Below are 27,707 nucleotides of genomic sequence, written 5' to 3'. Positions count from 1 at the left end.
AAAAGAAGAGGTCATTTTCTTAAGGTATTGAATTAAGGTAGTGACAATAGGAGGAAGAATGAAAAGACACAGAACTATATGCTGGCGAATAAATTATTTTGTATTGAAAGAAGAAGGTTAACTCCTTGCCAGAATTCAGTGGAGGTGCCTAACCTGACTGAGTGTTGAAAATAAACAACACAGGAAGAGTGTCAGAGAGATGAAAAGCAGTAGAGAAGCAGCATTAGAGAAAAGTAAGAATAACAGCACTAGTAAGAAAACCAGAACTAGAGGGAATGACATGAATTGTTAAGACTACCCTTTCGCTATCCCAGGTGTAAGTACTTGCTACAGGGAATATGGCTCCTATGCTTTCAGAATTCACTTTTGTTCTGAGGTTCTTTCCTTGAAAATTTCTTTCACCTCTCACTTATATTTTCTGCTTCTCCTTAAAATTCTTTTCAAGACATCTAATCTTTCCAGTCAGACTGGGGTACTTTCCTACATGTCTCTCCATATTCTTTGCATACAAACTCCAATTTCTGTATTTTTAACTAAAGGAAATTACGAGTCTGCTGTAGATATGACTGCCTGAATCCACTCATAAATTAAGATACCTAGCTACAGATATAATTCAGCTTTTTCTTCCACTGAATTAAACTGGAATTAAATTGTGACTGCTTGATGCAAGACCAGGTTTTCTGGTCTTCTATGATGTTTTTATTTTTCACTGAAAGAAAATGTAAACTAGCACCATCTCATAGTTCAGGAACACTTAGTGAAAAAATCTGCCTGTATAGCAGTATCTAAATCCAGTATTAGAGATATAAAACCATCATCTCATGCTCAGATAAATATAGCACTGCAGTGGTCATTATCTGGTTATGTACACAGAGATAATAAAATTATTAGTCTAACTAGTACAGATGGAAAAAACAGATGAGCTGCTGAACTCATGAGTTGTAGAATGGAAAGAATGAAACTGAAACATTGCCAAGACACTGATGGATGCATACCCTGAATGGTACATGTAGTGCTGGAACCCAGTGTCAAAAAGGATACAGTAGCACTAAAAATGAGGGAGGAGTGAGAAAGAGAAAAAGGTATAGAATGGTTCCCATGCAAAGAACAGCTAAATAAATTAGGATCCTTCAGCACCGAAAAGATATGCCACAGGGTTTATAAATTCTGAGTGTCTAGGAGAAATAAAGCAGTCCCACGCTGTTCTTCTTAATAAAAGATGGGAAGAGCCTTACACAAAATTAGCAGATCACAAGTGTCAAACAAAGGGTGTGTTTTTTTTTTTCTCATAAATCATAGTTAAACTGCAGATCACTTAACCACAAGAGTTTTATGGATGCTTAATGGTTATATAGGTTCAAAAAGCAAAGGGACAAACTAGTGAAGAAAGAAATGAAAGTCTAGCATGTACAAAAATCTGACCATTGCATCCAAAAGTCCCTGAGCTGCAAATCAGTGAAAGGTGTGCTAGGCATGTATCCCCTCACGCACTACTCTAGGCACTTGCTGTTGGCTGTGTTAAACTTGGCTAATGGGATTTCTTCTTCACCACAATACAGCCATTCTTATATTGCTATTACCACCATTCAATTTTAGTACAACTTGGTGTGCATTGGGAAACAAAAGTAACTCATGACTGAAGTGTTAATAGTTTCCTTTTCTCTTACTGCAATAGAGGATTGCACTCAACTCAAAATGGAAGAAGTGTGTTTATAGCTGACTCCTAGCCCTACATCAGAACTTCCCTTATCTTTTTTTTTTTCATGATTGTGGATCATATTTTCTCTTTTTCTAGGAAGCTTTATCTCCAGGGAATCGTGAAGATATGAGCTACATGTGGGAGGCTAAACCAGAAGAGTCACAGCTGTATGGGACAGCTAACTGAGGTAAGGAATTTCCTTCCCTTGACTCTGCATCATATACTGTCCCTCCTCAATATCTTTTTCTAGATGGTATTTTAACCTACATGTATTATTTTAAATGCTGACAGCCCCACCCCCCCGCCCCCCTCCCCCAAAAAAAGAATTAAATATGGGGACTCTGAAAAACTGCTATTGACTAGTAGTATTTGAATTCTGTCCATGGTGTTGATCTATTCTGCCTGCAAAGGGAATTAATGTCAGTGTCCTGGCCAATACATATCTACGTCTGCAAAATGGAGAGCATCTTGGTTCTTGCAATAGTAGCACTGAGCTGACTAAAATAATATCCTTTTCACTGCCATTATACAAACACAATATAATTGGGGAATTGCTAGAGTCCCTATATTTAATTTTAGTGCCTCGGCAAATGATCCTAATGGCCTAATGGCTAGATGCTGCTGTTGCTAATGCTGTTCAATTGACTTGGTTTCAAAGTGTATCAATGAGTCTTTTAAGTATCCACTAGAGCTGTAAGGTTTCAGATTACAGCTCTTAAACTATATGCGATCTCTAATGAAAAAAGCAGGGGGGGAAAGAGAATTGATAAAGTAAGCTAAGGCAGCAAAGTCAGCAAAAATTGCACAGGCAATCTAACTTCACTCTATGACCGGGTGAGCACATAAATTACTTTTGGTCGGTAAATAATACACCTGGGAAAGTAAGCAACAGCGCAAATAATAATCCATTTTTTAATAATTAAATCTTAGCTAGGTCCTCATTTGGTCACAATGATATTTTTTTTACAGAGCTATAAGTATAGTCATGGGATTTGTAAAAAAAATATTGCCTTGTAGCTTTTTATGAAAATGAATGCATATCCGGTATTGATCCTGACTTGTTCATGTTAAAACAAGTCTCCTTGGGTAAAATATTCTCAAATCAATAATATGCTGTAATCTCATGTGACACTAATAAAATAACACAAATGACAATTCATTTTTGTTTACTTGTCTCCTCTTAATGGATTGATAAATTTTGTTAAAAAAAAGGAAAACTAGATCTTGGTGCATAGTAGGCATATTTCTAAGACAGTTCTGATTGATTTTTGGAGTAATTTTTGAAGAAACAATCAATCTCTAGAATTCTTTCCTGAAACTTATTTTAATAGCTGTTGATATATGTTGTGCATATCACAAACACCCAAAACGCAGCACTGAAGTTCTTAATCCAGCACTTTACATTTCCTTTCCCCAAGCATTTTATTCCTCTAAATTTACAAGCAGCTACAGTGAGATGCAGCTGATTTCACAGATTTTAAGTTGAGCATATGTGTTTGCAGATTCCAGCCTAAAAGGAGCTGAAATATTACAGAAAACAATTCTGTCATAATCAGTGTTTATCTGTGTGCTATGCCAGATGTATTTATTTCAAATTGCCCCAGATTAAGATTACAGCTATTACCCTTCCTCAAGTAGATGTATTTTGCAACTTCTTGGAAAGAGAATAGGAAATGTTGAAAGTACTGTCATGATTGTGCTGAGAACTACATGTATTTACCGAGATAAACAGAACAACCTTGAAGCCATGCTTCTGCCAAAACCAATATTGTGTCTCCTCAGTTATGGGAGAGGGGGAGAGAAAAATAAATTAATTTAATCCACCTGCACAAACTGCTATGAGGAAGTAAGGTACCAAGCTATTAAGATGCTTTTGAATTTTATTAGTTGCGTCAAGTATTTTCACAAGAGCAATCTCAATAATCTCAGCTGATATTTTGGTGTACACGTAACAGAGCTAAAAGCTTGGTAAATGGTAGAAAACAGAGTCTGAATGGGGAAATAGTGCCAGCCTACTTTTTCAGAGCAGAGGTGGATTTGTAGCACCATTCACCAGCTGTGAGGGAATTCTGCAAGCAGCAGAACCAACAATCTGTAATTGGGATAAAAGGTAGAGATCCCGTGGCAGTAGTCTGAGTTCCAATGAGGGAAAGTCCACACTGAAACTGAAAAGTCAGCTTCTTGTAGTGGAAACACACTTTTCCTCATCTGGAATTAAATGCTTCTTGAATAGGGAACAAGCATTCTTCATACATAACCATGATGATGCAATTCTGATTTTTTTTTTTTTTTTTGAGAAGGAGGACTAAAAAACCATTTACAGGACCAGATTGTAAAGTGCCAAAGAGCGCAATATAAATGTTCACAGACCTGATCTATGAATAAACTTGCAACCATTTGCAGTGACTGCTGTCCAAACACCCAGTTTTACTATTTCTTTGTATTTGGGTTGTCCTTATCCTACAGCTCCTGAGATTTAGAAGTGACCCAGCTGTACTAAACAGAAAACAAGCAAAACAAAGTAAAGCTATAGTTTCTTCTAAGCAGAGACTCCTCTTTTTTCTTTAAGCATTTAATTTATAAATATCTCTTTCTTCATAGGTTTTCTATAGCAGGAGGAATATTGTCAGTGCTTGCCAATTTTTAAATAAAAAGTAGCAATTGCTGAAAACAAATCAGTAACAAATTCATTACTATTTATAACAAATTCATAGTGCTGCCTTTTTGTAGTTTACTGCTTCTGAAATAATCTAAGAAATTCTTGTTAGCTAATAAAAGCCAAGAAAAATGTTTTGTATGTAAACCATATCAATTTAACAAATTACACACCCTCAAAATTCCAGTTTAAACCAGTTAAATTTTCCAGCTAAACAAGTTCTTGGTGTTGCTCCTCCCTTGTGAAAAGATCTGCTCCAGAGACAGATTGATTTGTATTCTTTCTGATATCTATAGGTATGCACTGGCTAAAATACTTTCTTACCTCTTCCTGATTCAATTTAAGGAAACGGATTACTTGAATTAACATTACCTATCAAGTCCTTTGCTTTGTTTTTGCCTCAAACAGCCCCTCTTAAGCTCCCAGAAATTCCATCCGGCCTCCCACCGTTCATTAAAACAAGCCCTGCCTATTTCATTATTTGTGGTCCTGGCGTCTCTCCCCTGAAACAAAAGGGTAGATTGTCTGCTGCAGGAGACACCTGGAAGGTGCACAAAGTACAAAGGCTAGAATTCAAAGGAGTTCCCAGTGTATTCAACAAGCAATTACTTCTGCTTGTGATGGGAGACTGTCAGCTTCAAAAACAAGGCATTCTCTGGAAAGATTAGTCCAAATTACATTTTATTACATTGGCCCGCTTGGACGGCCTAAACTTCATCTCGTTCTTATTCTAATGGAATTCAATCAAGGGTATTAATATATTGTTTATGACATGTTTGGAGTTCTTGTGTTATCAGCATACATTCATGAGAGGAGCTTCAAACACTATCAGATAACAGTGAGCTGGATGTTGGATGTTGTACAGCATAGGGGATTTTATCATCTTGTTGAACCAGTGGCAGTGATTAAATTAAACTGTCTGAACAAAGCTTTTGCATGTCAGGCTGTTGAATGGCAAAATGAAAGAGTGACACACTTCAAAGATCAAGGAGAGAGAGAGCTGGAAAACCATACTTACATAACTTCTTATTTAATATATTAAATAACTGAACCATTGGCTGCCTGGGTTTTTCCTAGCAAATAATCAGAACAAAATATTTTATGCATTCTAGCATTAATTCACTACACACAAATGTCAAAGTGCATACGAAGTTCGTATTTCATTGTTACTTTTCTCATTTCGGTGAGCACCACACTCAATATTACTAGTTTTTCTCTGCCATACTTTCGAAAAAAATCCCAAAACTCTGATTCATACCGATTTCCCTTACAGCTTCGTTTTCATGTGTGCAAGGTCCAAAGGCACAATTCTTAGTTCTTTCCTAAAATGAGCAATAACAACATGCAAAATTTTACAGACACCGGTAGGCTTGTTTGTGGGAATAAAAAGTGTTCATAAAAGCAAGGGCTAAAATATCCAGACCCCAAGCTCTTGAAATGCAAGGTCATTTATAATTTCTATTACTTTTGTATACCAAATATAAAAAAAAAAAAAAAAAGACAACAAGTGCTAATAGGAAAATAAAAGACAAAACCTAATTCATGACCTACATGTTATTCTCCCAGAGTGTCTGGTTTCTGAAAATAACATTTGAATATATGAAACCTTTTAATGTGTACAGCATGATTTACGGTATAGCATACAACTTGCTGGTATTTTTGGTATGAACTCAGATACTTTCCTTCTACCAAATCTTATGTAAACAAATACTGGCACTATTCACCAATTACACTGCAATCTGCATAAAAAACGGTTTTCTTCTAAAATCTCAAACAAGAGAGTCCTAGATTTAAAATAAATAGGCTGAACCAAAAAGCAATTTCTGCTACAAGGTTTAACTGAATCCTCATTGAGGATGGATTATTGCCTAGCTATTATTTTTTTTAATATCCATTACTAGGATAAGTCAAATTTTAAGAAACACCAGAATGGTCTTCTTTCATTCTATGCTGAACTCAGAATAGGTCTTGACTTTGTTCAGGGTGTTACTGTAATATGAATTATAATTTCTTATCAATAGTAATTTCATCCCATTACTTTACTTTGCACATTTAAACAAGCGTTCGTATACCTTCTGCATAAATAAATAAATTCCCTTTATAGAGCAAGATTAATTTGTTTGCATGTGCAAAAATGAAAGCATTCTTGTTTTTATCAGAGCTGTGACTTAACATCTTCTTCAAAACTTTAGTATTTTTATTTGATAGTAATATTCTTCTCTCTTGTAGAGCCATAGTGCAATGACATCCATTAACATTAAAAACTAAAGAACGCTTTCAAATTCAAATCCACTTGAGATGGTACAGTAGCAGAAATGGAGCCTGAGGGAAAGAATTTTGAGAATAAACAGAGGACCAGCCCATTAGAATATTCCACTGTGTATATCAGTTTTTATAATTGGTGGTACATATGTGTGCATACATGTTTGTATTTCATTGTAACTCTATGAATACATCAAGATTTAATCTTCATGGCAAACAGGATCAATAGTAGATGTGCCAGTGCACTTCAGTCTTTATGCAATAGTACAAAGAAATCTAACTACATAGTGTATATTTAAGCATATATGTGTGTAGGAGCTTATTTAAGAAAAAATACACAGTAACTTTCTAGAGATACTTGTTTATGTTAGACATTTCAGGAATTTCAACCTATATTACATTCTTACTTACATATTCTTACTTTTTTGACCTTTTTCTGTTTTCACCTCTAAATAGCAGTGTGTATGAGAAAACTTAATAGCCAAGTAACATGGAATGTTGTACTTGCTCAGAAAATGTAATTGCTTAAATTTCTTTGCAAAAAGTAAATATGACTTATTCACTACTTGTGAGGCATGGGCAATCTAACCAAAAATAACATAACCATTTTACTAAATAACAACTCTATTTCAGTGTTTTCAAAGCTATATTTCAATTTAATTTTTCAAATAATTATACCTAAGTATAAAAATGCTGGCTTTCATATCACGCAAGTTTCTAAAGTTTTCTGAGATTAACAGCATTATAGCAGAAGGAATTTAAGATGCTCTTCTCTTTAATTTTAGTTCTGCTACAAAGAAGGCCAAAAACAAATGGGTCTCATTATTCATGCACATATTCATGTAGGACAAGGAGAATGTGGCCCAGGTTGTTTACCAAGTGACTACATCCCTTTGTGTTGTGGTTTTTTTTCAATCTATAGACTAGAATCAAAAATACATAGTACTATGTACACATGTAACATTTTTATTTTGTATAAGCACATATATATATATGCACTGTACTTTGCAGGTTTATTCTTTTTCTCACCTAATATAGGTGTAATTCACTAGTAAGTATGGAAAAAGCACTGAATAGCCGTCAGATTATAATAATAGTTGAGAATTTACTTTTGTGTCTTTTAGTTACTATGTGATTTACAGACAGTTTCCCAATCAGATAGCTTTTAGATATTTGTAGTATAAGCTGCTCAGCCTGTGAACATTTATACATACGACCACTGAACTCAGCAGAAGTACTACATGAATAATGGTAGTTGTGCCTTTGAGAATAGAATTCATCTGATCAATAAGAAAAGGCTGTGTCTCATTCAATATAGATAATTAGCAGATTAATATAATTTGATTTATCCATAACAGTAATCTAAAACAAGTCAGACTGTGCCCCAAAACTGTGTCTCTCCACCAACAAACAAACATGCCCAAGGCAACTAGCTCAGCAGTAAACCTCAAATGTGAAGTTAGTCACGGTGAACATCCAAGATAAATATCTGCAAAGTCAGGTTCTAGCATGGGGGAAACAGGCCTCCACCCCAAAATATTCAAGTGCATGGGAATTCTTCTGTAACTTATAAGGGGAAAATAAACATATTCAAGACAGGAATGTAATCCAAAGCAGGAACAGGATGAACACTTTCATGGGCTATATAGGAGAAAGAATCCACTAACACTCTGAGGAATTCGTTCCTTATCATCAACATTTCTTAAATAAGATCATTTCAAATAATAATAGTTTATTAATTATATTTTGATCAGTGAAATTCAAATTATTTTCCTGTAGATATAAAATAGAAACAGTTTTGTGCTTCAGTGATATTCACCATGGAAGTGTTTCAGTTTCAGGGGAAATGACATTTGGGCTTCATTCCCTACAGTGGAAATAGCAAACAGCAGAGTCCTGTTTGTCTAGTAAAAGCCTCATTTAGAAGAGCACTTTACAACCTGATTTTCTACAGCTAGAGAACATATTACTTAAACTAAAATGCCTAAGGAATTCCCATTCCTAACATCTAGGAATGCATTAATTATTCTTGAACATGGCTATTAAAATTGTTAGCACATCAACATAAAGCAAAGAAAAAGACAAAGTGTTCAAAAGGAGCAAGGCAATATTACAGTCTAAACCGTATGCTTGTGTTAATACTTGTGGTCAGAATCCATCATCATGCATCAGTGCATGCCAGGTCGTATAGGAAGGAAGCACTACTCTAACTGGCAGCCATGGCATGGATCAAAAGACCAGAATGATATGCTAATTTGGTTTAAGATGAATAAGCATGTCAGCTGAAGCATTTTATGTAAAACAGAACTTGTGAAGTTTTACAATCAGGTAGACACCAGAAAGGAATTACAATAATCCACCTTGGAGGTGACAGAAGTACTATATGAATTAGCATTTCAGCTGTGGCCTGAGAAAATATTATCCTTAACCCAGCAACAGCAAGCACATAAATGAGTAAAAAGTGTAGTGAGGATGGCATGTAAACGACCACTAAAGAACATAAAGAGTAAGATGAGTACGATTATCTCTGGCTAAGGATACAGGGAAAAATGCAGCTGTGGACAAACAACAGGAGAAATCCACTGAAGAACTTACATGTGGCTTTTATCTCCCTAGTATCTGAAACACCTTTGTACCTTTACCTGAAGGCCCTTATTCATCAATGTATTTAAACTGGCAATTTGAGATACATCCAGGAGAGCTAGAAAACTATATCCAGGGCCTCATAAAAGACAGAGTGACTCCTACTACTCACAGCACAGGGCTGCAAGAGATGTTAGCTGCTGAAATGCTCCTGAATGCCTAGGTAGTTGCTTTGGCCTCAAAAGAAATTATAACTCCCTCCCCCACTTTGCTCCTGACATAATGAGGGATTTTTCTTTTTCATATATAGCTCAATATTGTGTTCTAACAATAGTTTTTATTTCCTTGCAGATGTAGCAAAATCATTGGCATATAACATGGCCGCCTACTTGAAAATGGAAAGTCAGATTGACACATAGCAAGCCAGTGATCTTGAAGTGGCTACGAATAAGTTTACAGAAGCAATTAAAATATTTGTTTAATTTAACATTCCATCTTAAACATTTGCACTCTAGGAAACACTTGTACAAGACTGGCAGCATTGGTTAGGCCTCCATCTTCTAGTGAGACATATGGTATTCTGTGCTATTTACAGAGCAAGTATTCTGGACATGACTTTAAAACCCAAACTTTATGCTAGTGTATATACCAACATTCCTGTACTTTGTTTTATATGAAAAAGGATTTTATGAATGCTGATGTACCAAACAGTTCCTCAGGGAATTATGCTGAGGTGGGAGTCTAATTTATGAGGAATAAGACATTATAGGAATATAATATATAAAATACAAAGATTATGCATTTTGATAAATATTATTAAAATTTCTTTTTGCTTTGCTGGGATAGGTTACACCTGGACAGATGTTTTATGAGGACCTTCTCCATGAAATTGATTATCTTTATTCTACTGAATGCCAACAGACATTTTAATTGAGAAAATACCATCACACATTCAGTGTCAAGTAGTTTAATGGTGTTTAACCAGGTGCTAAATAAGTGTCAAGTACTAGGCTCCACATTTATAATATGTATGTTGCAAAATAAAGATTAGGCAAGAATATTTCAAATGTACATAACCATGCATAATTCTGATACTGAGTAGCAAATAAATAAATAAGGCTTAATTATAGAGGTTCTAAACAGGTGGAGCTAGATTGACAGCTTTACAAACACATGAAAATAATTTTATTGGAAATATGCAATACAAATCCCATAAAAGTCATATGTATAGTTGCAGTAGTATTCCCTATATTCCTTCAATTTTTATGCTTCATATTAATTTACAACAATGAGCAGGTTGATAAGTACAGCAGTGTAAGAGCTGTACGAGCTTCATTACACAGCCACATAGTTCTACTGTCACTGTCTTTGTCAGTCCTGACTTACTATTCTTCTCTGTGTGTCAGATTTGAAATTGGCTTGTGAACTTCTTCAGAACTTTATCAAAAGCTGCATTACATTAAAATAACTTTATCACTCCCCCTTTTCTTCTCAATTCATATAACGAAACATTATAAATGTCCCTACATTTCTGACTCAGAGCAGCAAATACAGAATGTCTTTCCCATATTTTTGTAGTTCAGCATGCATTGAATGTCGCTAGGCTGCTTAAACTTCTTGCACTCTAAATAATGACTCTTACTTTCCAAAAACATTGTGGATAATTGAAGAACATCATAGTCTTGGCCAACGCTTAGGCTGCCTGCCTCTTGAGAGGTTTGTAGTCTGAGAGTATGTTTAGCTAGTTCATAAGCAAAATCTTTGGACTACTACAATGCCTGTGAGAAAATATTTAGCTTATGATAGATTTGGGCTATGCTACTGTAAGGGAAAAATAAACAAAAAATAAGTATAGCTTTCAAGGCCTGTTTTTATATAGTCTCTTCTAGACAAAAGAATCAACAAGACACTTGCAACAGTGCCATCTGGTGACGCCCATACAGACAGCCCTAATGACAGGATTTTTTTTCAACAGTTCTAAGTTTGTAGAACAAAAGGTATCCACAATAATTAGGAATGTCTTAATTTTCATTTTAAACAGGAAAAACCAAATTCATTTCCATACTTGGTTACTGTCTTGTATCAGGGAAGTGCTCTGATTACTTTTTATAAACAGTAGTCAAAAGTGTAAGACATAAAAAAAATACAAACAGTAAAAGTATTAAAATACATCATATACTAATGTACACATACGTGGAACTACAAAGGAGCTACTTACGTACAGTTAGGGAAAATAGTGGGAAAACTTAAGCAAAGATCTTTAGTCTAGTGGTATATGTTTAAAAATCTGGATAAATACGAGAAATCTTGAATTAGCACTAATATTTTACCATTCTTTTGAAAGGGCACTGTGACGACCCAGCTAACTGAAGGCCAGTAATTATCACAAAAAACCCAGGGAAAATTAATGGAAAAGCTAGTAATCTGATGCGGGATTCAATTAATACAAAAATTAAAGGAATGAATGCAATTAACGATGGTCAACATGGTTTTGTAGAAAATAGGTCTTGTTAAATAAAACTTCATGCTTAATTTGGTTTATAATCAAGACACTTCCATCTGCAGTCACTCTATCTGTAACAGCATACTTTCAGACTTTTGTAGGGAGTTTCAACTTTAGAAAGCCTGACAGCTTTTTCTTCTTATTTTTTGTTTTGTCTTATGGCCTAAACAATCACAGTAAAAATTCCTTTCACAGGATTCAGAAATGGTTAAATATTCCACAATTCAGTTCACAAAAGCAAAGATATTGTTGAGATTTGATTTAATTAAGGACAGGACATATACATAAGCACACACTGTGGCTGTATCACATAATGCAAGAGCACACTCTTGTTATATAAAGCAGGAGCACCCATCCTGATTTTAGCAGGGTGATGCAAGGTTCAGTAGCTGTGCTGATACTTTATCATGGATAAACTGGAACTAAATGAAAAAGTTGTTGCTGATACATTTGTGGATTACACAAAAACTGGCAGAGTGGTAAATGTAAAGACAAGACAGACAGAAGGATTTTGACCTGTTCAAAAAGTGGACCGATTCAGATTAAATCTATTTTAACACAGACACATGAAAAGCTAAACAACCAGGAACAAGTTGGGCCATACGTGAAAAATGGAGGATCACATTCTGCAAAACAGTAACTCCAGAAAGGACTTAGGGGATCTTTGAGAAAGCATAGCTCAAAGGGAACCTTGGGTGTGATAGCGGAGGAAAAGAGTGAATAGGCTAGACTGATCTTATCTCCACCCACAGCACAGGTGAGATCGCTATCAGACAGAAGGGAAGGCGAAACCACCACAGGCTGCAGAGAAGACCAGAATGAGCACTGGAGAAAAGAGGAAAAACGCTTTAGAGACAGGAAAATCCTTTCAGCTTATCAAAAAGAATATAGAGTGGTGACTTGATTATAATAGCTCCCTCAGGAGAAAATCCCACAGACTAAAGGGTTCTTTAGTTAAGAAGGAAAAAGCATAACAAGCAGCTGTGTACTGAGCTGAAGTCAGATAAATTAAAAGAAATAAGGCACACAAAGTTTAATAGTGGAGATGATTAACTACGGAACAAACCAACAAAGGAAGCAATGGATACACTATCTCTATTAATGTCTTCAACTCAAGAATAAATGTCTTTTTGGATATGCTTTATCTAAACACAAGTTATTGAATTCAATAGAGAGGCTGCTGGGTGAAATTCAAAGGCTTGTGAAACACAGGAAGTCAGAGTAGATGATCTAATGGGAATATCTGCAAAGACTAATCTTAGCCTCAGGATGCTACTCTCCTTGGGTTACCTCTTCAGTCAAAAGAGTTTCCTTTAGAGAGCAATTCAGAGATGAAGAATAACTTTAGTGCTCCAATTTGCCCCTCTCCACTGAAAGAGCTTGCCTCTCCATTGACTGCAGAGAAAAACAGAGGTTTAAGGATAGTTGAAATCATCTGGGTTTTTCACTAAACCACCACCACACTAAAGTATAAAATGACAATTTTACTAAAGATTTTGGAAAGGGCTTAATGGGTGAACTGTGGGGAGGATGGAGATGGGGACAGCTCTCTTTTCACTAATTAACCCTTGATAACCTCATCTGATTATGCAGGGAGCTACATCTTCTCCCTGAGAGATTGTCATCTATGGTGGGAGGCTGAAGATTAACATGTCACTTCTTTACCACCCCCTTAAATATCCTACTTTAGGAAACCCCTATCCTCCCTCTAATGTGGTCTCCCTTTGGAGACCACAGGCAAGAAACAGAACCAGAAACACCTGACAGACATAGATGAGCTCCTGGCCAGCAGGCAGGTGGAAGAATTCATCCTGCCCCTTCTATTTTTGCTATTGGAAAATATTCTTACCTAATCTACCACATCTAATAAATGTGGCTATTCAGTTGGTATTTGATTAAAACTGTGGTGCTCCTATGGTACATCCTCGTCAGGGAGGCATCTCTTCCTACACACAGTTAGTCTACGTGCTACCCTTATCTTGATTGTGCCTTCTTGTATTAAATGATGTAGATTGATGATTAACTGCCAGAAAGTACATAAACACCAAAAGGGAAAAGCTAAAATGGCTATGAACCACAGAAGGTTGCAGAACTTCCTTTGGTGCACTAAGACAGTTGTGTACATTTTACTACTCTGAATGAAAAGAAAAAGATGACAATACTGATTAGCTGTGCTGAAAACTCCCTCAACTGTGGCTATTTTACTACTGGTATATCCCATATGAGTAAAAGTTAAATGCATAAAATACATGCTAAGTGCCTAAATCTCAGCTCTCTTTTGTGAACCAAGGTCATGCAATCAATAGCATATCTTTTATTCTTCCTTATAGTTTTAAAATGTTTCAAAAAAATAAATCTAAAGGCTAAATTGCAACAATTCTTCATTAAACTAGAAATTGATAATAAAATTCTATTTATTAGAACCCACGCAAAACTAACAGAGGTGTGTTTTACAAAGCTGCAGCAGTGGTTGCAAATGTTTGTCTGCCATCTAGTGGAATATGCAACCCTTTCCAGTAATATTTATCCTGCTCTAACTACGGGAAGTTTTTTAAAGAAATAATTACAGAAGTAAACGTGAAAGGCATGAAGGATAATGGCACCATGCTCATAAAATTCTTAAAGACAAACTTTAACTGCTGCAAAGATGAAATAGGCAGACCTTTGTACATACAAAGGTCTGTAACACAAATAAGGTTGTATCAGCTGAGACAAAGGCTGGGGTAGAGAAAGACCAGTATACTGAAAACAGGGCAAAGCTCTTGTTCTGCCTGACATATTTTCCTAGAGAGTTTTTTGAAAAGCCTACACCTGTGTCACCAAATGTGACTTGGATACCTGGTATCTGACATGGGACATATTACATAGTCATTACATAAAGCAAATAAAAGTTGTATTTTAGAAGAATGAACACTATCCCTGATATTTATGTGATATCTCTATACACATATGGCATAGCATACATATGCTGATGCACTGGATACCTACACTGCACACTATGACACTCTAAAGGTACTTTAGGGGTACATAAGTACAAACATTTGTACACCAGGAGACTAAGTAGATTTGGCCATGCAGAATACTATGTGACTCCAGTTTCTTGAGCAGTTGTGCACGTTAGCACCAATTGAAATAATTACATCAAAATCGCTTCCAGGAGACAAACGAGTTGCCAAGAAAAGTCTTTATTGAACAGTGCCTGATCATCTTGGGGAAATATTATAGAAATGACAGCTGAAAAACTGGAAAATATTGAAGCCTGACCCCCTTTAAAACAGGAGAGGACAATGATGAACTGTGGCAGATATATTTGGGCAGAAAACTCAGCTCACCAAAAAGAAATGGGAGCACAAGACCTAGCATGACAAATTATAATAACACCATACTAAATGAAAATCTTTAAATCTTTTACTAAACAAGACTTTAGTAAAATTGTTTTGATCTTTAATTTTAATTCTTTTTTTTTAATATTTTGATAAAGGAAAACAACCTATTTTAACTAGAGTGTCCTCCCATGGGAAAGTTAAAGAATCTGCCCAAACAAAATAATGTTTTTATGTCCTCCATTCAGTCACAGATAAGATGAACTGTGGGTTCATGCCCTGTACTGCTATTTCACCAACTTCAATAAAACTTCAGAGGGTGCAAGTCAATGCCAAGTTTGGCCCAGCACTTCTAAAAATGGAATGGCTGCTGCAAAGTCATCTAACCAGAGCAGACAGCAGTGACTAAGACTGGCAGCTTTATAACTGATGTCATTCTTAACAGTGAAATGCTTAGCCCAAGATAACATTCTAAAAATACAGGCTAGATTATCAGTCTGTGCATGTGCCATAGATATTTTTCTGCCTTCAATGTGAGTGCAAACGTCACAGCACAGAGGAATAAACAGCTGTGCACGTACCTTGCTGAGTTGTTCCTGTGTCTTGATTGGTTTCATCTGAACAGCAAACCTAAACAAATCATTCATTTTTTAATTAGAAAAGTGCTTTATCTGAAAAGAGCCTGCATTTTACTTCAGCTTGTATCCCTCAACATATAATATCCTATACAACTCAAACTGTATCCTGAGTTCTCCGTATGAAAATAGCAAGGCTTCTTTTTATATGTCCTAGGAAACGTTTGTCCAGATATTTCTGCATGCATCTTCAAAACGTGTAAGACCAGTGCCTTCTTTAAATCCCTCATTAAATCTTACATATGCCAGAGTACTATATTCACAAGTGATTAATGTTTTCCCTTAACGTTGTTCTTGCAGCATTTATATCTCATAAAGTCTTGACCTTTAAGGGCAAGGTGCATATTATTGTAACATCTTGGGTTTTTCACAGCTGTAAATCACACATAGTAAACAACCACCTGCTGCTGCTCACAATACACTTTGAGTTCAACACAAGTTCGCTGGTGACAGGAATGAGACTATTTCTCTCTCTTCAATGAGCTGACCCGTCCCAAAATTGTAATTCATCCCATTCACAGTCATCTGCCCCTGTAACATGGCTTGGGAACAAAAACAGAGGGTGTACCAAGCAGTTTTTCAGGAAGGCAGGAAGAATGTCACAAAGAATGTGTGGGAGCCTAGGGAAGTGGGATGGAGTGACAGCTGATGAGATGGCCTAGAGCAAACACTGAGATGGGGTGGAGTGACAGCTGATGATTCAGCTCCTTCATGTGGTGTCTTCACAAGTTGTGCCAATGGGTAGTGATGGCAGCCTTGTTGTCTTACCACTGCCAGCTTCAAGGCCAAAGAAACATGCAACGGTCAAAAATGATTTAGCATGGCCATCCCAGATTCCCCTTGCTGGGCCCGACCACGTCTCCCTGGCTGGGGTGGTGAGACAGGCCTGGGGTGCCAGGCCCTGCCCTGATGTCCCCTGCCCTCAAGGAGTCCTGGGCTCACACAGTACCCTGACACAGCTTCAGCATTGTGGAGAGTGTTTAATGAATTACCACCTAACTCGTAAAATCTCTTGTTAAAGGAACTGAACCTGTGGGTGGGAGTAGGGTGATACGACAATCTATTAACAGTATTCTATCCTGTATCTCCTGTCCATTAAATAATTCTTACCTGCTGTTATCTTCAAAGACAACAATTTTGAATCTAGCGTACAAATAAAATAACCAAATGAAATCAAGCTGGGATGTCCCTCAGCCTCTTCACCCTCTCACGGCTCCCTTCCCTGCCCAGGGGTTCTCCTGGCTGCTGCCCTGGGAACCACAGCATGGCCAAGTGCCGCCTCTTCCACTCCCACATTTTCCATCTCCTTTACTCAAAGTTACAACTGAGCTTTAAAAAAACCTGCTCGCCCATGCAATGACACTATTGAGCTCTTTCAGAGATATATTTTCATGAGCTGCTCTTTCCTTACAAGAATCTGAGGTGAGAAAACAGGAATATTTATGAAGTGATAATAAAAGTGCCTGGACTTAATATATTCCAGATTGCTAGTTCAGATAATTAATAGTTGTGTTGTTTGGGGTTTTCTTATCAGGTAATGTTTAAACGTCTCAGAAACCAAGCTTGCATTTCTCTGACAGAAACATTACTGATATTCATCCTAAATATTCTTAATTTTCTTCAAGTTACTTAGAGCTGTTTCACACCAACCTACATGGACTCTGCAGGCAGAAGCAACTGCCACAACTAGTGCATCTGACATCCTGCAGAGAGACATTAGGGACATTTCCCTAGAAACTGGATTAAATCATGACTTTGAATCATAGAATAGTTAGGGTTGGAAAGGACCTTAAGATCATCTGGTTCCAATCACCCAACCACAGGGCAGGGACACCTCACACTACACCATGTCACCCAAGGCTCTGTCCAACCTGGCCTTGAATGCCACCAGGGATGGAGCATTCACAACTTCCTTGGGCACTCCAGTGCCTCACCGCTCTTGAAGAACTTCCCCTGTTTAAGTTTGAACCCATTACCTCTTGTCCTATTGCTACAGACCCTGATAAAGAGTTTTTAAGAACTGAGATGTTTGGTTTTTACATTTTTAAAGCTTGGGTTTTGGTTTATTTTTTTGGGTTTTGTTTTTTTTTTTTTTTTTGTCAATCTCACTCCTGAGGTAACGAGACAGCAAAATGGGTACCAACATAGTACATTTGTTTTTACTAAGTGATGCTAATGGTGTGTTTCAAGTGAAAATTGTGATGCATAAATTGAAGCATACTGCACCAACATCTCGCATATAAACCCATAAATAAGAAAAAAAATAGTCCACTGACATTTCCACCAAGCAAGGTTCAAATGGAACTCAGTACATTTTTTTTGGTCTCATTCTTTGCCCATAAAATCACAAGTTCACTGGTTCACTGTTTACAAGAGCTGATGCTGGGTGACTGGTCTTCAATTCTGTTATCAATTCTGCCTTGCTTTTTAAAAGGTTGAAATTAATTTGGCACACCTTTCAATCTTTGGAAATTGGTTTTCCAAACTTTAATTAAAAGTAGTATTTGCGGTTCAAAGAGGTGAATCTCCACTACTAAAGGCCTGCCTAAGTCCCTAGCTCAGATGATGCATAGCAATGCGAAGTTGCGAAGTTGCGAAGTCCCACTGCTTGGCATTACCTCTCTTTAAAGAGGGCTCTCTACACACATACTACATAGCATGCTGTCATGGGTCACCACTAATTCTTATTGTCATTTTTTGGTGCTTTTTCTTTTAACACGATGTCTAGTCAAATAATGAGGGCTGCAGGGTTTCTATAGCATGAAAGTATAAACATGCAAAAGTACATGGCAGTGTTTGAAAGTGGAAAGCATTGGGGAAGAATGGTAGGGCCCAACCTGGCGCAGCCTACTAGGAGCAGTCCCTGGAGTAAAGTATATCTACAAGAGCATTCAGGTTCATTGCAGGGGGAACTAGCTGACTGGATTAACAAGAAAGTCTAAGACTAAATCAGTATTTGCTCAGCTGGAAAGAAAAATAGCTGACAAATATACATGCACTTTTTATGGGTACAGATCTATTAGGTCAAGTGTCTTGGCCTGATCATCATCCAGATTTCTGGGTTGGGTTTTTTTGTTTGTTTTCATGTTTTTGTCTTTTCTTCTTCTTGTTAACAGATTTTTTTTTGCTTTTGCTAACACAGTTACCTGAGAAATAACAACTCCTAATGTTAAGATAGTCATGTTAAGATAGATACTTCAGGATCATGTTTGTGTTCTTTTCTGGTATGCTACAATTTCCTGTAAAATTATTTTTCTACTTAATTTATATCGATGAAACCTAATTATACAATTAAAATGGCACTGATTCTGTTAGTTATCTAGAATGCAATGGCTTGGCCAGGCTGGATTCATGATTGTGCTTAGTCTCTCACAGCTGTGCTGTATGTGACACTAAAAATACTGGGTTTAAGAATAAGTAGGCACTAGTAGGCAGAACTGCATTTTATTCACAATCACTGAAAATCAATGGGAATAAGGTCATAGGTTACCAGCGGCCTTTGCTAACTCATGTGCTGCTTGACCTATTCGTAATTAATCTCTAAAAAGGGACAAAGTGGCAAAATTTGACAAGGATAAACTTAGTGACAGTAGTAAGACAACTAGCAAACTGTGAAGAGCTGCAGAAAGACATACAAGACTGATTAGGAAATAAAATGGCAGATGCAATTCAGCAAAGATAAATAAAAATTGTATACATGGAGATAAACAACCGTACTTTCACCTGTGAACCAACAGCCTCTCAGCTTATCATTACTGCTCAAGAGTGAGATCCTGTGGTTACAACAGATAATGCCATGAAGACAGTTCAGTGCTCAGCTCAAATTTAAAAACTCAAATGAGGAACTACTAGGAAAGAAATAAAGAACAAGAAAGTAAACAAACAGGCCAGTACTTAACTGCATGCCTAATGTTGTGCGCTGTTTTTGTTCTGCTCTCAGAAAATAATACATAAGACTCAGAAAAGTTTCAAAGGACAATAAATACAGAAGCTTAACTAATGCATTTCAGTTTAGAAGAGGAAATTTAAACGTGAATGTTATGTATGTGCAGATCCATGACTGGCACAAGCATGGCAGGTAAAAGCTTACTGTGCAGGGAACATTAAGCTAAGCTAGTGCAAATCAGGTTCAAAATAAACAAGTAACAGCAATTCTTTAGGAAACATACCAATTGATGAGGGTGACTGTTATTCAGGAAGCATATATGGCCGAAGGGAAACTGGACAAGTACTGGAAAAAGAATCACGGGGGACTACTAAATAGACAAACCATATGATGTGCAGGAAAGCCTGGAATAGAAGACACTTGGAAGCTAGGAGAACACAGAAGGAAAAGAACCAAATGTGCTTGCATTGTTCTTCTCCTTCCTAGGCAGCGCTTTTGACTAAAAGAGAGGCTATTGTGTTAGAAAAACTTTTGGTTGAGACCTGTATAGCTGTTCCTATGTTTATTTTTTCAAGAGTTTCAAGAGCATGTAAGTATGGAGCACGTGCTGTTTGCTCAGCTTCTTAGTTAAACATTGTAGAAGACTGTGTGTTACAAATGCAGCCAAGACTTCTGAGCCATCAATGCTCACGTTCACATAGTTGGGATTCCAACAAAGTGATACTTATTTTAGGGCAGAGAAACATTTCCAGTATGAAACTCCTTGCTACAGGGATTTTCTTTTCTTACCAGAAGGGCACATTTGCTTTAGTTTACAGAAAACTTTCAGAGTCTAGGTTTCACAAGTGAGAACTCACAGGCTTAGACACAACTCCCCAAACCAGCAAGAAAGCTCCCCGGTCTTTTCTCATTTTTGACATGCAGCACTGAGTTTAGATAAAATTAAGTGTACAAGCTAACTGATAATTTCTGTTGATCTGACCTGGCATTTTCATGACGTTTTAATGACTTCTAAGATTCCCTAGGATAAATTTCACTGTTTATATCTCTTCATATAAGAGATACCTCAGCATTTTCAAAAACCATTACACCCAATATTCTAAATCTGAAGTATTATAAATCTGAAGTTACACCACCAATGTACAAAGGATTTTTACGTGGAATCATTTTGCTCACTCATGAACACTTGTTCCCAGCTTGGTTATAGAATCTTTTTGGTTGGAAAAGGCCTTGAACATTATCAAGTCCAACTGTTAACCCAGCACTGCCAAGTCCACACTAAACCATGTCCCAGAGTTCCACAGCTACACATCTTTTACGTACTTCCAGGAATGGTGACTCCACCACTTCACAGAAGTTTTCACATCACCTTCCTGGAATGATTTTTTTGGTCAGCCTAACTGGAAACAATAGTAAATGATTCAGCGTAACATAACTATTTTTCTGTTCTCTCTGCCAGCAACTGAAGTATTTAGCCCCTTCAATCACTTTTTGTAGAACTATGACCTAGACTGCATACAACGTAAACTCTTAAAGTAGAAAGAGCTTCTTTTTCTCTGCAAAAATATAATGTTTGGATTAACTAAGATTCCAGGTTCATTTCCAAATGTGCTCCAAACTATTAACCTTGGAGGTTAAGTCCCATTAACGCTACATCTTGGAACCATGCTAGCAAAAACAGAACAAAAAATTAAAAAAAGCGCTTAAATAGCAGCAGATGAAGAAGCAACAAAAAAAAACATTTTCTTATGAAGCAGAACTCTTGGATATTTACTGGTAAGTAACACAGTAAAACAGTTTACTGTATAACAGTTACTTATAAACATTTGTTTCGGCATCAGTGAAGATTCCTAGTGCTGAATGAGAAGACATTCTTATACCGAATGACTGTTGAAGACTCACTGGTTCCCACCAACCAAATCTGATGCTTCCTATGTATGCTTTGACTAGGCAGTAGCAATATGGCTGTAATATTTTTGGGTCTAGTAGCCAGAATAAGTGTAACAAATGTATCATCTGAACTCCATAAAATATTCCATGTAATCTAGCATTAAATTTGCATACATTTCTGCATGGATAACTGAAGTTCCAAGATAAAAAACAAGCAAATAAACAAACAAACAAAACAGCCCCAAAAGAAACCCCCACAACACTTTCCCCAGCAATCTAAATCAAAAGGACCATTCGTTACTTACATTATCAAAAGTGCTTTATTCCTTACTTTCAGGTTAAGACTTAAGTCACTACCATCATTCTAATTAAAATAAAGTCAGGATGGGCTTCATAAAATGAAACTAAAATTGTATATGCAGTTTTTCCTCTATGCAAGAGATAAAACCCAGGATATATTAGCACTTCTAAAGGATGCATTAACAAGCTATACTCATTATGCAATATTTGTTGCTACACACTAGGAAGTTCAGCAAATGCACAACCAATTGCACTGTATTCACAAATATCACAAAAATAGCAAGCAATGAGATTACACATGAACTTATCTCATTAAAAACTTTTCAAAGTTATACTATACATACATGCTTTTCAAGAAGCTAACAAATATTCTGAAACCTTCTCACACACACACTTATTCCACTCATTTCCTAAATAGTAACAATCTTCAAAGCCTCTGTTAACTTTGACCTGGTATTCTTCTCATGCAGAAATCTCCTCCCATGTCAGCCTGTCATATTTTCAGCGACCTAGAATGAGAAAAAACATTTATTACAAATCACCAAAAATAGGCACCATGTAGATCAAATTTACTCCATTCTTGTGACTATTTTAATTTTACTAGAGAACTTAAATCTAAACATAAGCTGAAAATTATAAGATGTGTAGCCTTGTTCTCTAATGAATACTTCTTTCATTTCTAAAAAAATAAAATATAAAAAAATGCTGTTGACTGCTTAGCATTTACTGACATAGCCATTACTATTTACTTGTGTTAAACTGTATATCCTGTATGTGAGCAGCTTGTAATCCTGCACATTTTACCCTAATGCTTTCAAGAAGTGATCAAATGCACCATTTTTTTTTTTTCCCCTTTGAAGTTTATTTCTTTATACAATTTATAGTAATTACTATTCCCACCCATACAGATAAATTGACATAAAACTTGGAGGAATACCACCAATCATAACTGCATAAATCACACTGCTAATTTTTTGATTAAGGTCATCAGTAAGTACTTTTTTACTTAACCCAACCCAGCCAGCAAGGTACGGTTGTTGGAGACCGACACTGGTAGATTTTAAGACAGTTATGGGACAAACAGGCAAAGGACAGCAATGGGAATGATAAACCAATAAAAACAAAGGAAGTAGTAAAACCAGCCCTCAAATACTTATATACACTGTTAAACACATACGTATGCACACATTTAAGCATGTACACAAATACAAAATATGCATAAGCATATAAAATTTTAAGTTAAAAATGAAGTAAACCGTTTGAAAACTGGTGAAAAATAGCCCTGACTAGCATGTCTTTAGTAAAAATATCAGAAAGTTGGATTATCTAAAAATCAAAATCCAGTCTTGCAGAACAAGAACAGGCAGACTGGACAGAGGTTTCCCCTCCACCTTCCCATAAATAAACAAATACAACGTACAGGGGAAAATAAATCATGATGTTTAGGTAGTCAGTAAAGAATAAAATCCTTTAAAAGACAAGTGAAGATTCTTTTTGATTTTTTTTCTTTTAACCATAGTTACCCTCTCCACTAGCCAAACAGGTAAATAGCCTTATATATACATATACACCATGAAATCCCCTCTTGTCTGTCTTTGGAGAGGCCGAAAGCACAGGTTAATGTGATAAAAGCGGTATGCAAAGATTACATTAGCAAGCTGCATGTACCTGTTTGCATCTACTGCTACATACTATTAGGCCTGAGGATGTACAAATAAGGTGATATGTGTTAAAGTAAAAAGTAGAAAACTGTGATATGATGCAGATAAGGCAGCAAATAGTTGCTACAAATGGCCAGAATAAAAATCAGTGGATTTTGGCTGTTTGGTCTTTTTTTCCTTCAAAAAAGTTAATCCAGCTATTACTGAAAAGGTTTTATTCATACCATTTCTTGCTTCATGTTTCATTCAGTTGTATTCATTGCCTTTCCTATGGAACAGTTAAATTTCCTTGATGTAAAAATGAGTCATATCTCAGTGCAATTTACAAACTGAAGTATAGCAAGTTGAAAATACATCTGACTCTTAAAAACTAATTTATAAGCTTTTATAAAAAGCATTACCTTTAGAGCTTCTGTAGCCTTACGCAGTTCTTTAATAACAGATGATAATGCTTCTGGATTTATCCCCTGTTCGCAAAGCCGCACACAAATAGACAATGTCTCCATATCCAAGCCAGTGTTTAATATCCTTGAAATCTCAAACAGAACTGCAACAGAAAAAATGAAAGCACTTTAGTCCCTACAGACTATTAAATTTCAATGACAAAAAACATTCAACATTTAATTTCTACAGAGTACAGAACATGGCAGTTATGGAAAGCCTTTGCAGTCTGAACCTCAGCAACAACAGTTATGTTCAGTTTACCAGCACAAGCTAAAAGCCACAGCTTCTAACAAAAAAACCCACGCTTTTCTGGTTCAGCAAACTTAATACTGGATAATAGGCTTTAAAAATAAAAATAAGCGAAGAAATCAATAACTAACATTCTTGCCAATTATGTAAGAAGTAGGCTATAAGAATAATCCATGGTTTTGAACTACAGATACTGATGAAGCCCTACTAAAATGGACTGGAAACACATCAGGAGTTTTCTAGCCACCTCCTTCCATGACTAAACTTTGGTTTATGTCCAATATTAACACTGGTTTAACGATAAGCAGAACTATTTAATTTTTACACAATATCAAGAACAGCAACACGCCAGCATGGCATCTTCTGGGGGAGAGATTCCAGTTAGTTTTGTGCAGAAGCAAAGATCTCTCTCCCCTTCCAAACCTTTCCTAAAAGGCCTCTTTTGTTTCATTCTAATAAACAGCTTGTTACATAAGTAGCAGACAACTCATGGAGGTTTTATTTCTGTTTGCACCAGTAAGCTCCATCCTGAGGCTAAGACCCTAGCAATACAGGTTGATTTTGTACAGATGTTATTCACAGTTTCTGTAATCAAACCTCCACTAAGCTAGAAGAAAGTGAAGCAGCATGGTGACTATTGTCCACTTGACAACTATGAAAATACTCTGCTCTGGTGTACCAAAGACATACTGCAGGAGCCCTAAGAGTCATACTTACCAAGGCCAAGATATCAAAGGCCTAATGTATCCAGCCAATTGCACTGAACTTAGAGAGAAATGTCAGATGCCATGGAAAAAAAACCCTCTACGTGTGACAGCACCTAGCCCACACAAGTAGGGTGGATTAACAATATGCATAAATTTAAAACATGAAAGCAGTTTGTCAGACCAAAGCCCTAGCTATAAGCCACAAGCGAAGCCTTCTCCCCAGCAAGGCTTTCTCTTCCCACTGACTTGAACGGAAACAATTCCAAACACACTACTTATGTGCATCCTGTCTGCACAGAAGCATCTTCAACAGCCAAATAAAGCAACCACAAATTGATTCATTTGCAATAAAAATGCCACTGAACATTAAGAGCTACAGAACTAAGACTGACAGCTTCCCAGAAATAAACAATCCTTACTCTCTTTAACCACATAACATTTATCGTGAAATTTACTAAGCATGTGATGTATTTCAAGGCAGAGCAGTAAATCTAACTAAAGATAAGTTCCTATTTCCTATGTCAGCAAGAGTTGTGGTCACTAGTTTCTAAAACAAAATATTAGGTGTTGAGGCAGCATCTTTGGCAGAGAGATGTAGCAGCTTCTCCACAAAAAAAATCTGAACTCTTAACAGATTCTGCAGAGAACAGCTGCTAAATATTTATATCTGACATTCTACATTAAGCACTTTTCTAAGCTACTATAGTTATAAAAGAATATTTCTTTTATAGCCATTTCTTTTAAAGCCATTGACTTCCATTAGGTGCCTGTTTCTTATTCAGCAAGTTAATACACAACACAGATTTCATGTTCTATTTAAAAAGCAAAAAAAAAAAAATTATCTTACAAATATTTGTCTATTCATTATGCTAGGCCCTCACCAAGAAAAATCTAATTACATGGACACAATTGTCAGTGTGTTACTTTTTAAGTCACTCCACCAAACCACTTTAAATACATATTCTTATAATGAAAATTTCAAAAGATTACTGTTGACAGTAAAAAGCCAAGCCAATTTAGTTATGGAATGCAGTGAAAGATCAGATATGAGGGTGTTTCTAAGGCTCTAAGTAAATATTTAAAGATCAAGTGCATGTTTAAGTTACGGAAATTTGTTTTCTTCTAAAAACACCTGATGTCAGAAAGAGATTATATCATGAACATCTATCCTAAATAAAATACACACATTACTACACAGGAAGCCTGGTCTCCTAAATCTCAAGGGTAGTACACTTTTCATAGCAGTTCTCAAAAGTCTTACTTTGTCCTTATATCTGCATATTGTCCCTCCTACCTAAAACATTCCTGCAAGACTTACTTACAAGTCCTGCAAGACAACACTTACAAGAACTTAGAATCACTGTCCTTCCCAAACAAATCTATCTCCACCCATACAGAATGATTTTATTCTCTTGGAGCATCAGAGAAGCCATAATAACCTTGCTAGTCCTGCCCTTCCTCCTGCAACAGGTCAGAGAGAGTAGCTGAGCAGCTGGAATAGGCATTTTCACATCAGTTCAGCTCATTAAGGTCTCTGCTGCTATGGAGTCCTCATGTAACAGTAGCCATAACTAGAATACAAGGTAAGGGCATGAGAAAATAAGAAACAAAAAGCAGTACCCCCAGAACACTCTCCCTAGCCTCTGGCCTCTCATTAGGGCATTCTCCAGGAAAGTCTTCATATTTAACACCACTCAGGTGACTTCCTGGCAGCTTTCTACTCTGCTTGAAATCCATGTAAGCTTGCTGGCATAGCCATTCCATGGAATTCCAGAGTTTTCCACTACACACTGCTAAGAAACACCTCCTTAACCTGCCACCTTTGATTCCTCCCCATCAGGCTGGAGGAGAAAGTGATCTTTATTCACTCTGTTCACATTTCTCATGGGTTATAGATCTCTGGCGTATCTCTCGCTACTCCCAGTGACACTTCTCTCACATTACTGACATGGTTTAGTGGTGGACTTGACACAGGCCTGGGTAAGTTGGCCTTGATGATCATAAAGGTCTTTTCCAACCTAGGTGAATCTATGGTTCCCCATTCTACAATATTTTTGTGTACCAGAAACTGCTCTAATTCTGTAACACTGACCGCTCCCCTCAAAACTTTTTCACTATGTTGGGTTTCTTCTGGTTTTATGATGGCTTTCTAACATGAGCCATCCACAGTTTGGATGCTGCCACTTACAGCACTACAAGGTTGGTCCTTCCTCTCCTTTCCATGCACTTCCCCCCCCCATTAAATTCAAGACGCATAGAGCCAGATAACATAATCTGCATTAACTCCTTGAAGTAATAAGAAAGAATAGCAAACGTATACATTTATAAACATTAAAAACGCTAAGTTAAATACTTAACAGCTATATAAAATGGAAAGACAAGTCACACGAGATCCAAAGACACTATCACTACATGGGCATTTGAAGTGTTTCAGGCACTACACGTACGTGAAGTAAAAAGAAACTGCCATGCGCTAAATCCTTCAGCAAACCATTATCCCCTTCACAGGTCAGTCGCTTGTATAGGCACGACCCAGCCCAAAGCCCCGCAGCCTGCGGAGAGGGGCGAGGGCAGGAGCGCTAAGGTGAGCCCAGCTCAGGGTGGCCAGTGCCGCAAGCATGGCCCCCTCTCCCGCGGCTGTGCCACCCACCGTCCATGGTCTCCCGCACCGCGTTGAGACTGGCGGCGTTGCTCGCCATGACGGCCCTCTCCTCCCACCCGGAAGCGGAAGGAGCACCCTTCGCGCTGCCCGCCCCGTTTCCCGCTCCCTCCCTCCCGGTCATCGACATCGTTCAAACAATCCCGCTCCACGTGACGCTCCAAACGGAACTCGCCCACCCAGCAGCAGAAAGCAAAAGGGCGGGATTTCGGATTTGTGCAGCGGCTCCCCTGGCGATTGGTCCGTTCGA

General features: G+C 37.1%; 1 protein-coding gene and 1 long non-coding RNA gene across 2 annotated transcripts; both read right to left on the bottom strand.

Moving 5' to 3' along the window:
* Nucleotides 1-2,100: 2,100 nt before the first annotated feature.
* LOC133265086 (uncharacterized) lies at nucleotides 2,101-17,412 on the bottom strand. Its single transcript, XR_009741865.1, has 4 exons — nucleotides 16,772-17,412; nucleotides 4,070-4,195; nucleotides 3,716-3,791; nucleotides 2,101-3,219 (listed from the first exon to the last, which is right to left on the bottom strand). It is a non-coding gene; the product is annotated as an uncharacterized LOC133265086 (long non-coding RNA).
* Nucleotides 17,413-21,738: 4,326 nt separating this feature from the next.
* Nucleotides 21,739-27,590, bottom strand: MZT1 (mitotic spindle organizing protein 1). The gene is made up of 3 exons (XM_061445201.1): nucleotides 27,449-27,590; nucleotides 23,800-23,945; nucleotides 21,739-22,246 (listed from the first exon to the last, which is right to left on the bottom strand). Exons 1-3 carry the CDS (start codon nucleotides 27,585-27,587, stop codon nucleotides 22,223-22,225), a joined length of 309 nt encoding a protein of 102 aa, XP_061301185.1. The 5' UTR covers nucleotides 27,588-27,590; the 3' UTR covers nucleotides 21,739-22,222.
* Nucleotides 27,591-27,707: the final 117 nt, after the last annotated feature.

Source organism: Pezoporus flaviventris, unplaced genomic scaffold, assembly GCF_033815535.1.
Source record: "Pezoporus flaviventris isolate CSIRO_AGI_PZ_B2104156 unplaced genomic scaffold, CSIRO_AGI_Pfla_v1 ptg000003l, whole genome shotgun sequence".
Lineage (NCBI taxonomy): Eukaryota > Metazoa > Chordata > Aves > Psittaciformes > Psittacidae > Pezoporus > Pezoporus flaviventris.
The sequence above is the reverse complement of the archived record's forward strand: the minus strand, read 5'-3'. Positions and strand labels throughout refer to the sequence as shown.